The sequence below is a fragment of the Myxocyprinus asiaticus genome, chromosome 31 (genome assembly GCF_019703515.2).
Source record: "Myxocyprinus asiaticus isolate MX2 ecotype Aquarium Trade chromosome 31, UBuf_Myxa_2, whole genome shotgun sequence".
Classification (NCBI taxonomy): domain Eukaryota; kingdom Metazoa; phylum Chordata; class Actinopteri; order Cypriniformes; family Catostomidae; genus Myxocyprinus; species Myxocyprinus asiaticus.
The window spans coordinates 10,209,890-10,226,916 of NC_059374.1; the positions used below are offsets into that span (position 1 = coordinate 10,209,890).

A 17,027-nucleotide genomic window follows, 5' to 3' on the forward strand; every position below is an offset into this window, starting at 1 on the left:
ATGAAATGCTCTTTTTTTAACAGCCAGGATAGGAATGCTCTATGCAACAATATAACAGTGCTGAATGGTTGTTTTTATTCCACCCTCTTGTGGACTAAGGAAACAACCTCAGTTTAATTTGAATATTAGTTCATATATATTAATATTTATATATTTATTTCATTAAAAAAATTACAATACATTTTCATGGTTCAGTCAGTACTGTTTATTTTTGTAATAAAGTTCAGCACTATTTTATTTGAGTGTTATTTTTTTCATTCAGTATCAATTTTAAAAACTATTGGTTGATTAATCGGTTATCGGCAGGTGCTGCCCAACTTAGTTATCAGTAAAATCCACTATCGGTCGACCTCTAGCAATAACATTTGAAGAAATAATAAAAGAAGTAAAAGAGCCTCAGCCGGCATCAGCACTTCAACGGCAAGATGCGGCTGCTTCAGGTACAGTATGTGTAACTACTCTTTAACTTATTGATTGTATTGTTAAACAAGGCTTACTATTTGTCGCTTAACAGCCCTGTAACTGTTAAGTGACAACTGTAGATTGTATCATGATATTATTTTCATTTTTGTGTCATTTTTTTTTTGTATCGTTTTATATATGAGCGTTCCGTTTCTGTTTCCGTGATAACCGCGTATGGTTTGCGTAACTGTCGTAATCCATCTCTCTCTATTTTTTTCCTCTTTTGAAAAGTCATTGAAATAAAATATTGGATTCTTTCGTTAGCTGTTGGACCAAATGGAGCACAAAAATAATATTTGTTATTGTCCTGAACCCGGAAATGTAAAAAAGGTCCGTAAGAATGCTGGAGTGGATGTCAAGGTTTTTTTTAAAGTTTCATTCTATGTTCATTGTAATTACATGGAAAAGAGTGACCAGTATTCATATATTATTTATATGTTCTCCTTTTGTGTTCCAATAAAAATAAATAAAAATAAAAATATTTTTAGGTGAACTACTCATTTAAGGATATTTTTTTAGTGGAAAACACTACAAAATACTGAATAAGAAAATTCCAGGTATGCAAATAAAATAAAAAAAAGAGGGTAAAGATCAAAGCAACTTCATTAAAATCTAATAAGAGTGATCAAACAATCCCTTACTTTACTGGGGGAGGATGTGATTAAAAGGATGAGGAATTGAAAGCTTCACAGTCAAGAAGCTGCTAACAAAAAAAGAGAAGCAAACACAGTGTGTAAAACTAAACCAAATCTTCTCTCTCTCTTTCTCTCTCTCTCTCTCTCTCCTCTGTTATTTTTATGCCAGCTCACAGGTACTGCAGTGCAGAGCTGGCAGAATGTTAAGCAACCAAATGATGGGAACAGATTATAATAAAGGAGACACGAAGAGATAAAAAAGAGAGTTTAGAGAGCGTAAATAGAGGGTAAAAATAACAAAAGGCAATGTTAAAAGAAGAAGAATATGGATGCATGAAAAGATGGGATGATAGTTGATCTTTATGGTCCATCAGGCCAACTACACCAAAAGCCTATGTTCCCAGGAGATGTCACTCACAAAAGACCTTCCTTAAGGAGCATCAGATGGTGACTGAGATTGTTGACTATTGCTGACCTTAGCTTGGACCCTGAACACACAAGCACACATACAGATGGAGTCTTGGCGTAGACAGGAAAGTGTGGCCATCTCCCTTCTCTAACACACCCAATGGCAGGATGTACCAGTGCTCTCAAGCCCTGAGCAGTGCTTCAGGGGTCACGCAGGGGTTGAGGAGAGAGTGCACTCCACCTCCAGAAAGCTTTACAACCGGCTTTTCCCACAGCAAACTACACCCTGGAGTCTCCCTGTCCTTCTGATCCAGAGCCAGTGTTGCGTTCGCTCCTATGATGGTTGTGGTTTGGATCTGGATTTGAGAAGTTGCTCTGAGAGTAGACCGAAACGGAAACTGCTACTGAGAAAATAATGTTTTTACTACTACCACACATGGCTGGAAAATGTATTATATATTCATAAAATATATCCGCAATCATTTCGGTGACAATGTAAAATCAAGCAACAATGAGAATATTGCATTGATTATAATGCGCTTTTTGTTTGATTTCCTAAACCTAAAGAGTAAGATATTATATTAATTTTTTGATCCCTAAAGTTTGATCCCATTGAAGTATAAGAGTGTTAAAGGAATAGTTCTCTCATCATTTACTTTGTCTCAAACTCATATGACTTTTCTTCTTCTGCAGAACACAAACAGAGATCTTTTGATGGAGACACTGTATGAAGTGTTTTTGTGCATACAATGCAAGTCAATGTGGTTCAAAACATTAAAGCTCCAAAAAGGACATAAATACATCATAATGGTAACCCATATGACTCGAGTGGTTTAATCCATGTCTTCTAAAGCGATATGTTCAGTTTTGGGTGAGAAACAGACAAAAATGTAATCCTTTATTCATTATACTATCAAGCACAAGGAAGTGTAATTGAGCTAATCGTATTGCTTCAGGAGACATGGATTAAACTGTTGAGTTGTATGGATTACCTTTTATGCTGCCTTTATGTCCTTTTTGGAGCTCATATATATATATATATATATATATATATATATATATATATATATATATATATATATATATATATACATATAGCTTTTGAAGTATCTTTGCTTCTTGTCCTGCAGAAAAAAAAGTCGAATTTGAATTTGGGATGGCATACAGGTGAGTAATCCGTTCATTCCATTTCCATTTTGAAATCAAATAATGGACAGTGAAAAAACAGGTGTTTTCTTTTTTCATTTTCTGCACAAGTAAAAACAAACATACACAAATTGATTAATTTAAAAAAAAAAAAAAAGTAGAATTCTAGCCTTTTTCTATTTCTCTGTCTTTTCCTCACTATCCCTTCTCAAAACCAAAACTGAAGAGAAGAAAAACGTAAATCTAAAAAAACTCCTATTTTTAATTTACATAACTCTTCTCATCAGCACTTAAAAAAGTCACTAGCAGGGGAAGTAAAGATAAGAGACCAAATATATATTTTACGTGGGGTAAAGGATGTGACTATTCAGATTATAAATAATGGTATAGTAAATATGGCATTTTGTGGAAAAACTATTGTTATCATGGTAATTTTAAGGGATATACAGTAAAGGGACTTTTAAGGGGGAAGGAAAGCCCTATTCAGACAGGATAATTTTACTGGACATATGTCTGTATGTAATTACTGCAGATGTCTGGAAATTTACCATCGATTTGCATGATGGGACTTAAGCGATGTCATTAGAAATCATAGAGATGGGTGTGTCTTCTGCATTTACACACTGTCACCACATAACTGACCTATCAGAAAATGTATTGCAGTGCATTAATTATGCAGGACATTTTAAACATGATCATATATTGCATCTGGGATTATTAGAAGAAACTGATTGGAATATCTGGCAAAATATAACAGAACTGGTGATATTAGCAAGCCTGAAATCATATATTACACTCTTGAATAAAAAATATGGACAATCCATTCACATTATATTTGTCCCTCTGCAAAATATGTTCGTAAAACATTGGGGGCAAATCACAATTTTACATGCTTGTGTAGCTACTTTTTTCTTTTTCTTAACCGATATATATATATATATATATATATATATATATATATATATATATATATATATATATATATATATATATATTATTATTATTATTTTATTTTTATTTTTTTTTCATGGCTAAATAAACACACGACAGCATAAAATGCTTGAGAAAAACATGCATGCAACTGCCAGCATTATCTGCAGTTCTTCTAAAGTGAAGTGCGTTTTACAGTTTCTGGTGTCTTCTCTTGGTCAACACCCACTTCAGATACTTGAATAACTTGAGAAATAATGAAAGTTAAAGGGTTCACAGGTTGGACAGTGCAGATTCAGTGGCTTTTTATCAGCATGTCAGTTTACACTGTATTATAACAATGGGTTATTTTTACCAGGCGTTTTATAGAAGGTAAAATAGTCTACGGGATAATCTTTATTGCCGCGTGAACGTGCAGTCCGTAAAAATTACTGGATGACAGATTTGCACAGGATTAAAATCAGGGAGAAACTCTGGTAATTATTACCTTTTCCCACGTCCCTATATAAAACTAAGTTCCAGCATCTATGATCCTCACAGGAACAGCAGAATATAAAGTAGGTTAAAAGTGTCAGTCCTCATTAGCCTTTACGAGACCTTCTGTGGACATTTCGGGAAATAACAGCCAACAGATGAGTTACAGAAAATTGGAAAATCTAATTTTCAAAATCAGCATTAAGGTCATTTTTCTCAAACTTAATGTTCCGAATGCATAATGCATTTAAAAAAAATTAATTTTCCGTTTTTTGATTTCAGAATTGATTTGGAATGAATGGAAGATACACGGATTGGTGAGTAAACGGTAAGAGAATTATAATTTTTTGGTAACTATTCCTTTAAGTCAGAGATGTTTTAGCATCTCTGATTTAAACTTCAGTAGAAAAAACAACATACCAGACTAGAGTTGGTTTGATTCATTTTCGTGAATCAGGTCCAAATGTCCTGTTTCAATGAATCGATTCAAAATTATGATTCAACGACTTGTATGAATCCGCACTAAATGTCCATGGAAGTGCCTTCATGGCATATTTCATGTATTAAAATGAATACTCATCCTTGTTTTTAAAATAGTGAAAAACAATATGGAAAACATGACTTGTTTTGTTTTTATTTTATTTTACTTCTTGCATTATACATTTAGAATCGAATTGGCTATAATGGCTGTTTGGCCAATATGATGGTTCCTCTGATTTAAAAAAACACACACACACACACACACAATTTTAAAGGGTTAGTTCACCCACAAATGAAAATTCTCTCATCATTTACTCACACTCATGCCATCCCAGATGTGTATGACTTTCTTTATTCTTCTGAACACAAATGAAGATTTTTAGAAAAATATCTCAGCTCTGTAGGTCCATACAATGCAAGTGAATGGTGACCAAAACTTTCAAGGTCCAAAAAGCAAATAAAGGCAGCATAAAAGTAATCCATAAGACACAAAATCTTCATAAGTGATATGATGTGGGTAAGAAACAGATCAATATTTAAGCCTTTTTTAATTATAAATCCACACCTTCACTTTTACTTCCACATTCTTCTTCTTTTGTTTTTGCCTATTCACATTCTTTGTGCATATCGCCACCTTCTGGGGAGGGAGGAGAATTTATAGTAATTTTTTACTATACATTCTCCTCCCTGCCCAGTAGGTGGAAATATGCACAAAGAATGTGAATCGCCAAAAACAAAAGAAGAATGTGAAAGTGGAGATTTACAGGAAAAAGGATTTAAATATTGATCTGTTTCTCACCCACACCTATCATATCGCTTCTGATTATATGTATTAAACCACTGGAGTCATATGGATTACTTTTATGCTTCCTTGATATTCTTTTTGGACATTCAAAGTTCTGGCCACCACTTGCATTGTATGGACCTAGAGAGCTGAGATATTCTTCTAAAATCTTTGTTTGTATACAGCAGAAGAAAGAAAGTCATACACATCTGGGATGGAATGAGTAAATGATGAGACATTTTGCATATAGAAAATTAACCCTCTTTTTAGGGCCATTGATATCTTTTACAATGCAACATTTTCATGCTATTTACACATTTTACCCCCCAGTTCTCATTACTGTGTGGAAAAAAAGATATTTACATTTTTAAGTATTTATTCATCTCTGTTCAACAGTATATTTTTTACTGTAATACAATAATAATAATAAAATGACTGTGTTGCGGTAATGAGAATCATTACTGAAAACAAAGGTAACAGTAAAAGTACAAAGGCAGAATGTGTTACGGTAATGAGAATTAAGGTGTCAAATGTGCTCAAATGTCCTGAATATAGTGCTACAATGCAAAAAATCTTAATGGTCCTAAATATAAGCTTCATTTTCTTAATGCAAAATATGGGGGGGGGGGGGGTGTTGGTTAATTATGACCAGGACATTTTCTTGCCAGGTTTCGTGGCAATCACTCCAAAAGGCTGAAAAATATTGACATATTTTTTTTTTTATATATAACCCAGTGCTACTACCACACCGCAATATGCACTTCTAAGCCTAAAATGGTATTAATTATGGTGAAAGAGGACACTGTCTGAGATTAGTATGGGTTAATATTGCCCTCAGTAAGTGTAAATGGAGAGCCGCATGTGCATGCTAGTTGTGTAAAATCTTTATCTGCATAGCTATAATCCAATAACTGTCAACATAAGTCAGTACGTCTCTGGCCACATCAAACATCAGCAAAGCTCTGCAGAAAGTTCATGTTAAACTCCTCGAAATGACTAAACAAAACAGCACTGTTATCTAAATGTGTGAAAACCCCAGGCAAATTGCATTGCTAACTGCTTCTGCAAAATTTGAATGATTCCCAAAGTGCACATCTATCAGCGTCCTTACACATTACATGTTTTGAGAACACTACTAATCCTTTGATTTCAGTGGGAATAGTGCGTCATGAGCTGTAGATTAAAGGACGTAGATTAAAAAAAACGAGGTTTTGCAAAAGCGATGCTCAGTCAACTAAAATTTTTTGCTGCAATGTACTCTAATGTACGCATATGTTCACCAATATCAATTTCAGAAAGGGGTCCCCAGCTGTGCTTTCAGAAATTAAATTTGCTGCTTGATTTCAAACTGACCTGACTCTTTCCACACTCTTTAAAACAATCATTCCTTATTCAATGCTCAGTCTGTGCTTTATCTAGTTTGAAAGCACCCACACTGAAATCTCAGGGCAGGTAGAGGGTAAAAGCATATCAGTGGTGGCAATCCTGTTCAGCTATGTTTGCACCAAGGATACAACCTAATATTCAAGAGTTAGGTGACCAAGTGTAAAAGTTTTAGAATCAGTCATTAAAGAACCCATATTGGTCATCCACTCCACTTAAAGCTTCACTAAATATCTATGGTGGTTAAAGAGGTAGGTTACTCAAAAATGAAAATTCTCTCAATATTTACTCAGCCTCATGCAATCCCAGATGTGTATGACTTTCTTTCTTCAGCTGAACACAACCAAAGATTTTTAGAAAAAATATCTCAGCTCTGTAGGTCCATACAATGCAAGTGGATGGTGGCCGGAACTTTAAAGGCCCAAAAAGCAGATAAAGGTAGCATAAAAGTAATCCGTACAACTCCAGTGGTTAAATCCATATTCTTTGTGCATATCGCCACCAGCTGGGCAGGGAGGAGAATTTATAGTAAAAATCTACTTGCATTGTTCGGACCTACAGAGCTGAGATATTCTTCTCAAAATCTTCATTTGTATTCTGCAGAAGAAAGGAAGTCATACACACCTGGGACAGCATGATGGTGAGTAAATGATGAATGTGTGTGTGTGTGTGTGTGTGTGTGTGTGAACTATCCCTTTAAAACCCTAGTTTCCACTGTAAAGCATTCAGTTGCTTCTGGAAAACTTTATTTCGATTTCAAATAATTTTCTCAATTCGTAAACTTTATAGAAAATGGTGAAACATTCACTAAAATGCATTTTCAGCGTAGTGCTGGAGCAATTGCTTCCCTTCACTACAGTATGGTGATGTCATTTTATGGTGAACATATACCATTAGTACACCGACCTGGAACACAGTGTACGAAATGCTTCAGTCCGCATATAAATTATCTTGCCAATGCAGATAACGAAATTGGGGAAATGGCTCTTGCTCTGAAAGCAGTAATTGATTTACAGCACATTGGACTGTGGCTAATTAGTGCGGCTCTATATCATAAACTCTGAGCACTACTTGCAAATGAGTGAAACAAAGTGCAAGTTCACATGAGTGTGTTCATAGCTGCTCTGAGTAAATTAAGTATGCAAAAAAATAATTACTATTATGAATGGTGTTTGCTAAGGCAAGAATAACATAGAGCCAAAATATCATTGAGACTTGGGGGTGGGCACCTCTGACTTGAGCCAGTAAGAAGACACCTAGCAACCACCCAAAACCCCTTAGCAACCACCTAGTTTAACCCTAGTAACCACAAAGAACACCTTAGCAGCTCTTTGGCAACTACCCAACACCCCATCATCGTGTCACCGATTATTTGCAGTCAAACACCACCATGGAAGTTATATTTTCTTCAGAAAAATGCACTAATTTTGTTCATTTACGTAGTGGCTTGTCTCAAACCTCGTTAAAAAAAAACGTAACTGAAGGTTTATCAAATGAAACATCAAATGAATATAAAAATGTGTGCTTTGTTTGTTAAAACTAATTTTAATGTGGGCATATTTATTGTTGTGATATGTAGCCTACTCATGGAAAAACCAAAATAAATACATATTAAAAAGGTTTTAAAGATGCGCTCGCGGTAGAATGATTAGCAGTGAACTCTCCTCGCGTGACCCCCCCAACCCACAAACACACACACACACACAAACAAACACACACACACAGACAGTGCTCTATTGCCATGGAAACGTACGCCAGTATATAAAGCGTTGTGCAACTCAAGATGCTCTCGTAGCCACTCCCTGTAAACAATTGTGCGAAACGTCGCGAACAAAGAGTGAAATGGATAAAACCAGTTCGTCTTACGTTGGAAATAGGACTGCCGAACGTTTCTACAGAAAGCACTCTGAGGTAATCCTGAAAGAAATTCTGTCCACACGGATTGTGTGTGTGTGATGTGTCAACCTACGCATGTTTAAAGCAGAATAAACAGTTTGTTTGGGGAAAAGACATCGATAATTACTCATGTTCGCTCAAGCGCAATGGTACATTTAAGCTCAGCGCACAATTTGATGATAGACTGATTATTTTCCTAATAGAGCTCGTCTAAAAAGCTGCTTAGTGCTCACATAAACGCGGAAACGCAGACTAGAAACGAGCAAATTAAACAGCTGGTAAAATAACAACCGCAGCGATATATGTAAGTAAACAAATATTTGTCATGAGTATTGTTGCATCAGTCCTCGCGAAACACGAGACGACGCGCAACCATAGAGTAGGCTAAACAGGAAAAACAAGCGCGCAGTTAACATTGGTGTGGTTTATCCTGAAATCTGCAGAATGATTTCCTTACAACAAAGCCTTTGACTTGCTTTTTGACGTGCCAGGAATTCATTTAAAGCAGATCACGCAGTCCCATACAGATCACAATATGTTCGGTCATTGAAATGAGTTGCAGATGTTTTTGATGTAATAAAAAAGCATCACTGCGACTCACGTTGTTTCGTAAATCTTGCAGCGCTACACTCATCGTGCAGCATCGGCGCTCCGCATGGGACTAAGCCATTCCTCGCGCCTGAAACAAACATGATCAATTCTAGTTAAAAGCATCGATACATTTGCAGAAGCATTTTGAGATGTACAAATGCTAAAAAGAAACACTGCCAGGCGATTACCGAACGTTTTCAGAAGACGGCGCGCATGATGGGTTATGGCACTGCCAGTGACCAGTATGTTCTCTGCTCTGAGTATTGCAACATAGATGTCTGTAGGAGATAGACAGAGATCAGCCAGCACTCACTCTCTCTCTCTCTCTCTCTCTCTCTCTCTCTCTCTCTCTCTCTCTCTCTCTCTCTCCTGTATTCCCCGCCCCTTCGCTCTTGTGCGCGCTACCGCGCCTTCGGCTCCGTGATTGAATGCGCGCTCCTGCACGCCCTCTCCAACTTTTGACGCATCTGTGTGTGGGGTAGATTGCCGAGGCTGTCATAACTTATGCATCAAGTAGGATAAGCGCAAATATCCTCTTCATTTACTCTTAAAATGTTAGGGTTCTTGAGTTGGTATGGTTCTTTGGAGATTAAAAAATTCTTGACGTTACACAGGTTCTTCAGATCAGCCATAGGTGTATTATGGACCGGGCCAGTGCCCAGGGGCCCTTGACTTTGAAAACTTTGAAAGCAAATGTTTAATATATACTTGAATATGTGGGCCCCACAGCTTATACAAGGCCTCCTCAATAGGGCCCTGTGACTATGAGGGCCCCCAGTCCTGTTATTGGACCCTTTTGCCTTCCTGTTTCTAATGATATTTTTTGAGCCACTCTTTATTATGCTGTGCGTATCATATTTGATACATGACTTTCTAAAGCCATCAACTTCATCATCAACTTGCTGAAAAACCTGTTGAATGCAATGTACTAGATTTCTACTTCTTGAAGTAGAAGACCTTGAAATATAATTTCAATAATGTTTAGATTGTTACTGATATTTCAAAATAAGTATTTAATGAATTGAAGCAACATGTGCTTACTTAAAATTTCAGTATTTTATTGAAAAATTGGTTTAAATAGGTTTAAAAAAAAATCTGACTATTATTTCATATGTTAGGCTTTATAGGGTTAAGAAAAGTGCTGTTGAACAAAAACATTTATTAAACTATTCATTGCTATAACTGCATGATGCCCCAAATTACAAAAAGTACTGGGCTTAGGTGGTTAGGAACAAGAAGATATTGATATTTTATTTTGTGTGGTACAGAAGTACTAAATAAACTAGATACAGTATGTAACATTTGTTGAGCCAAACTGTAATGTTAGAAGTTAGACATTTGTACAGAACTTACAGTAAGACAAAGAAAGAAAGAAAGAAAGGGCTATAAGATTAAAGGGCTTGTATGTAAGTTTTGACAGTTGAAGTTTGAAATCACGAACATTCAAAGACAGACTTGAAGCTCATTTGAACATTCTGTCAATGTAATGTAGTCTATAGGGGATTTTGGGATAAATAATGACTTCACAGGGCTTTTGTAATAATGGTAGTAATTAATGGCTAAAAGACAATTGGCCCCGGGGCCCTTGCTAATCATAATCCGCCCCTGAGATCTGAGTTCTTTAAAGCAGTGGTTCTCAACCTTTTAGACTGCAAGGCCCTCCATCAGGGCCGTTTCTAGCAATAAGAGGCATAAGTGGCTGCTAAGGGCCCACAAACCACCAGGGGCCCCTGCAAAGCAATGTTGTTTTTTTCGCTTAGGACCCCCATATGCTTAGAAACAGCCCTGCCCCCCATTGTCTGAGACAAAATCCAAAGCCCCATTCTTCTATAACAGAGGTGCCCAAACTAGGGCCCGTGGGCCAAAGTTGGCCCTTGATGAAGTTTGATTTGGCCCGCCTTGCCATAGATGACAAGAGGGGGAAAAAAAATATGGCATCGATGCAACTCTTTGTTTTTAATTAATCTTTTTGTTTTTAATTTTTTTTGCATATTTATGCATTACAAAAACTATAGCTTATTTGAAAAGTAGAGATTGGCCAGCTCCAAAGTCAGAGGTGTGCCTTCAATACCACTAGACAGAACCTTGTTGGTTTAAAACAGAGCGGGAATTGAAGCAGTGTCCAGAAATGGCAGGTAATTAGGTGGACTCGTGGAACTATGCGTACAGTCATCCGAAATGAAATAATGGCTTGAACGCGCACTATACGTTGTGCAGCATTTCATCTCCGCGTGAACGCGACCCGTGAAGTGGGCTTCATAAAGTCAGGTGAGGGATCATTTCAATATAAACAACGGTTCCATTCACACCAAACACTGCACAACATTACGCCAAGCACTATAAGTGAACAGACCAGTACTCTCAAAAATCCCTTTTCTGCCCTGCCAGCTAGACAAAAACGGTAATGCAGTAATTCTTCATATTTCATCTTCTTATTCTGACTAAAGCCCGTTTTGGGATGTGTATAACATCTCTGTGTATCATACTGTAATTAGTTTGTCAAACGTGAGTATATCTCGTTTACTTGCAACTATCTGCTTAAAACAGTTAGCTGCTAGTTTTTTAATAACCATAAGCTACAATGCCATATTTCAGCAGGTTCTTAATCATAATCATATTTTGGAGTCAACGAAATTAATAGGCCTCTCAGTTTTTTCATTTGCAGAAATGTGCTTCGTAGCTTTTATTTCCTTTCATAATGTAATGCATTCAGCCTTAATCCATCGCCTAGTCTGTCTCTGAAGAAAGGAAGCAAAAGTATAATTAAAGTTTTTGATATCACAACAGGAAAACAGTTTTAATGTCAAATAAAAGTAAGAAGGCAAAATACATTACGCAAAAATATATTACAGCATTGTTTAATTAAATAATCCTATTACATTTGGCAGTCCCAATAAATGGTAATACTGAGTGAAATCCAGGACAATGTGTAGCCTAGGTCTATGATAAGAAATATCTTTAATATCTTCTTTGTCACAAAACAAAACAATATCCTACTTGATAGTATTACGTCATGCCATTGTTTACCTATCTGTCACTCACTCGACGTTGTGTCGATGTAGTGACACTAGGGGTCACCCTTGGGAGCCTGAGACACCTCTGGTCTTTGATAAAAGGCCAATGAAAATTGGCGAGTGGTATTTGCATGTCACTCCCCCGGACATATGGGTATAAAAGGAGCTGGTATGCAACCACTCATTCAGATTTTCTCTTCGGAGCCGAACGGTCATGCTCACTGAGCTGAATTCCCACGACTGTTCATTCAACTCTGCTGGATCTGACGGCGCATTTCAGCGGCTTCTCCCTCCTCTGCACTGGTGCACTGCAGAGAATGCCCCTGGACGCTTCGGCAGAAATAAGAGTATATTTCTCTAAAAGAGTATATTTCTCTAAAAGAGCGGCACACACGGAATGTCTTTTTAAAGACGCGTCTTTTTAAAGATGCCTGGCTTTATTTCTGGTTGCGCTCGTCATCTCTCGCCTTCTGACAGTCACGGTCACTGTCTTTCGTGTCTCGGCACTGCTCACACAGAGACAGCGTTCGTGGATGGTCATGTACTCATTGCGAGGACATGTCCATGGCAACGATGCGGTCACGGCTCGCCTTCATAAGAAAGCAAGCCACCCCAGAGGCTCCCCACCTCGGTCCTTTTACCCATGGGTATGAGGCCAGCGCGGCTAGCACTGGGGGCGAATTGGGGACCCCAATGGGACTGCCTCCGCTGGGTATCCCCCCGCGGACCTCCCATTCCCCAGCACGCTCGTCTGCCGCGATCGGGCTTCCAGATGAGTCCGCCGGCTCGTCTCACGACGAGTTCGACCTCTTATTCGGAGCCTGCGAAAGTGATGAGCTCTCGAGCGCAGCATCGGAGAGCGGGCTCGTCCAGTCGGACGCGGAAGCTTCAGCTGGGCTCCTCCCTTCGGGGACGATTGCCCAGTCACAGGCTGACGCGGAGATGACGACATGCTTTCCTGGGCAGCCGCGAGCATCAGCTAGAGTGGAACCCTCCACTTTTCCCTGAATCCTCGCGGCTCGATGATTGGTTCCTGGGCTCGCGGCGCCACTCAAAGCCACGCCCCGCCCCCGTTCCTTTCTTCCCGGAAGTGCATGAAGAGCTGACAAAGTCGTGGGAGGCACTTTTTACTGCCCGGTCCCGATCTTTTCAGCTTCCCCACCCTCACTACCCTTGATGGTGGGGTGGCCAAGGGCTATTCGGCAATCCTCCAGTGGATAAAGGCGCTTGCGGTGCACCTATGCCTGCAGAGCACCGCCACCTGGCGCGGGTGCCCAAAGCCCCCGTCCAAGGTTTACGTCGTCTCTGACGGCCAAGGCGTACGGTGCCGCTGGACAAGCCTTCTGCGCCCTGCATGCCATGGCTCTCCTACAAGTCCGCCAAGGCGCTAAAGGAACTGCACGAGGGTAGTTCCGCCCCGGGATTGATGCAGGAACTGCACTCGGCGACCGACCTCGCTCTTCGAGCGACGGACGATGTCCAAGTTAGTGGTCCAGGAGTGCCACCTTTGGCTCAACCTGGTTGAGATGGGTGAGGCCGACAGGACACATTCCTTGCTGCCCCCATCTCCCAGGCTGGCCTATTCGGCGACACCCAGCAGTTCTCGACAGTGGAGCAGTAGACAGAAGCTATCCGGCATATCCTGCTCCGGTACGGCTCAAGATCCCGCACCCCGTCTGCTCGTCGCCAAGGGTGTCCCCCTGCAGTAACTGCACCGGCTCCACCGCAGCCCGCCCCTTCGGCCCGGCCCCGGCGTGGAGCCCACCGCAGGAAGGTCTGGGGGATTCAGCCTCCTGGCGCCTCTTAGGAACCTGATGATCAGGTCGTACTTCCCTAAGGACTTACCGTACCCCAGCCCACCCGTCTCATGGCCGCCAAGAACCCGTGAAAGGCTTCAAAGCACCCTTGAGATGGGCGACCCAGGGATGACGAAACCCGCTGCTCTGGAGCTGGTAAGCAGACCTCTCCATCTTTTTGTTACCTTTGCATTTAATTGCGCTGCATGCCAAAGTGGCTGCAGTACTCAAGAGTTCAGCAAGAGCGGTTTCCTTGTTCCCTGGGTCACGTATCCGGTGTGCACGGCCGTCATCAAGACCACCGTCCACCACTCTATTTGGCAGGTTTGGCGCTCCAGCGGCAGTCTCCCGCCCCTGAGCGCCCAGCTGTGGCACAAATCTGCCCCCGATGTGACAGTCTCCATGGGTCACGAGGACAGGCCTCTTCCTCCCCCATCCCAGGCTGTTCCGGGGGTGGTCACAATCTACCGCCCCTTGCCCGAGATGAAGAAGGGGTTTTACAGCCCCTACTTCATCGTACCGAAAAAAGGCGGTGGGTTGCGGCCAATCTTGGACCTGCGAGTACTGAACCGGGCTTTACACAGACTCCCGTTCAAGATGCTGACGCAAAAACGCATTCTGGCGAGCGTCCGGCATCAAGATTGTTTCACGACGGTAGACCTGAAGGACGCGTACTTCCACGTCTCAATCCTTCCTCAACACAGACCCTTCCTGCGGTTTGCATTTGAGGGTCAGGCATATCAGTACAAGGTCCTCCCTTTCAGCCTGTCCCTGTCTCCTCGCATCTTCACAAAGGTCGCAGAGGCAGCCCTTGCCCCGCTAAGGGAGGTGGGCATTCGCATTCTCAACTATCTCGACGACTGGCTAATCTTAGCTCACTCTCAGGACATGTTGTGCGCACACAGGGACCTGGTGCTCTCACACCTCAGCCGACTAGGGCTTTGGGTCAACTGGGAAAAGAGCAAGCTCCTCCCAGTTCAGAGCATCTATTTTCTCGGTTTGGAGTTTGACTCAGTCTCTTTGACAGCGTGTCTCACGAACGAGCATGTCCAGTCGGTGTTGGCCTGTTTGAAGGCGTTCAAACAGAAAACAGCAGTTCCACTGAAACTTTTTCAGAGGCTCCTAGGGCATATGGCATCCTCAGCGGTGGCCACCCTGCTCGGGTTGATGCATATGAGACCGCTTCAGCACTGGCTTCAGACTCGATTCCCGAGATGGGCATGGCACCACGGGACACATCGCATGGTCATCATGCCAGTCTGTCACCGTCTTTTCAGCCTTTGGACCGACCTCTTGTTTCTACGGGCAGGTGTTCCCCTAGAACTGGTCTCCAGGCATGTCGTGGTCATGACGGTTGTTTGCAACGGGCACGCAGCCGCTGGATTGTGGACGGGCCCACAATTCCCATTCCCAAGTTGTTGGCAATTCTGCTCGCCCTGCGGAGGTTTCGGCCATTGATCCAGGGCAAGCATGTGTTAGTTCAGACAGACAACACGGCAACGGTAGCATATGTCAACCGCCAAGGCAGTCTGCGCTCTCATTGTATGTCACAACTCGCCCGCCGTCTCCTCCTCTGGAGTCAGCAGCACTTCAAGTCACTGCGAGCCACTCACATCCCGGGCAACCTCAACACTACAGCGGATGCGCTGTCAGGACAGGTTACCCTCAGGGGAGAGTGGAGACTCCACCTTCAGGTGGTCCATCTGATTTGGAGTCGATTCGGACAGGCACAGGTGCACCTGTTCGCCTCCCAAGAATCCTCCCCACTGCCCGCTCTGGTACACCCTGACCAAGGCCCCCCTCGGCATTAACGCACTGGCACACAGTTGGCCCCTGAGTTTCCCCCAGTGAGCCTACTTGCACAGACCCTGTGCAAGTTCAGAGGACAAGGAGCAGGTTGTCCTCGTAGCACCCTACTGGCCCACCCAGACGTGGTCTCGGACCGCACGCTCCTCGCGACAGCCCCACCCCCCCGGCGAATTCCCCTGAGGAAGGACCTTCTCTCTGAAGACATGTGCCATTAATTCCCAGTAGTGTTCACAAACTTTGTTCCCTGGTTAACTTCCTCCGAGCCCTGTGGCAGTTGAGTTTTCGGAGAGACTCGCTGCCGGCCCAGTACACGTGCTAACTAAGAGTCCTGTTCTGGGGTAGGTGCTCCACATGTGACAGTTCCCTGTAAGGCTAACCCATGCAATATATATCTTCTGCTAATTCATTTCCCTGTTGGCAAACTGCATCTTCCTTGGGCAGAGCCCCTCTGCCCCATTCTCCATGTTTGTAGTAACTCCTCTCCCGTTGGGTAGGATCTACCTTGAAGACTATCCACATGGTCGAAAAGACCATGTAATGTATTTTTTTTAGGGAGTGGAAATAAGAAGGGGAAAAGAGGCCACGACTGGGTTAGCCTGTCTCTATCTTTTGGGTAGTCGACTTTCTACTGACACTCATAACTATGTTGGGTGAGGTTATGTGTCGACCTGGTGTGCTGGCTATGAGGCACACAGTGGTCTACCTGTCACACACCGCCAGTTCACGTAACACAGTTCAGCCAGTTGTGGCGTTTCGTATAGGGACCCCTAGTGTCACTACATTGACACAACGTCGAGTGAGTGACAGATAGGGAACGTCATGGTTTTTTGTGTAACCTCCGTTCCCTGATGGAGGGAACGAGACGTTGTGTCCCTCCTGCCACAACACTGAACTACCCGCTGAAATGGCCGGACCTTGTCTCGGCTCCTCAGCATAAAACCTGAATGAGTGGTTGCATACCAGCTCCTTTTATACCCGTATGTCCGGGGGAGTGTTATTATAATATTTTATAATATAAATATTATAATTTATTAACTTATTTAACATAATTTTAAATCATCTTCAGGCCCCCTTGGAAGTTTGCTGAGGCCCCTATAGTGGGCCCTGGTCCCCTGTTTGAGATCCATTGCTTTAAAGCACGGGTACTTAGATGTATTTACAATGAACCTTGAGAAACAAGGACAAAACAAGGACAAAACTATACAAGATAAAAAGAAAT

At 41.6% G+C, this 17,027-nt stretch overlaps 1 protein-coding gene across 2 annotated transcripts in view; it reads right to left on the minus strand.

Moving 5' to 3' along the window:
* The window catches only part of LOC127421990 (endothelin-converting enzyme 2-like), a 111,403-nt gene extending 101,370 nt beyond the window's left edge, over positions 1-10,033 (minus strand). The window contains exons 1-2 of one of the 2 annotated variants that reach the window (XM_051665281.1): positions 9,378-10,027; positions 9,200-9,277 (exon numbers count right to left, since the gene is read on the minus strand). In XM_051665281.1, the coding sequence (XP_051521241.1) occupies positions 9,200-9,232 (33 nt within the window). In that variant the 5' untranslated portion in view covers positions 9,233-9,277; positions 9,378-10,027. Of the gene's footprint in view, positions 1-9,199; positions 9,278-9,377 lie in introns of both variants that reach the window. The other variant, XM_051665283.1, reaches the window with a different exon arrangement.
* Positions 10,034-17,027: the final 6,994 nt, after the last annotated feature.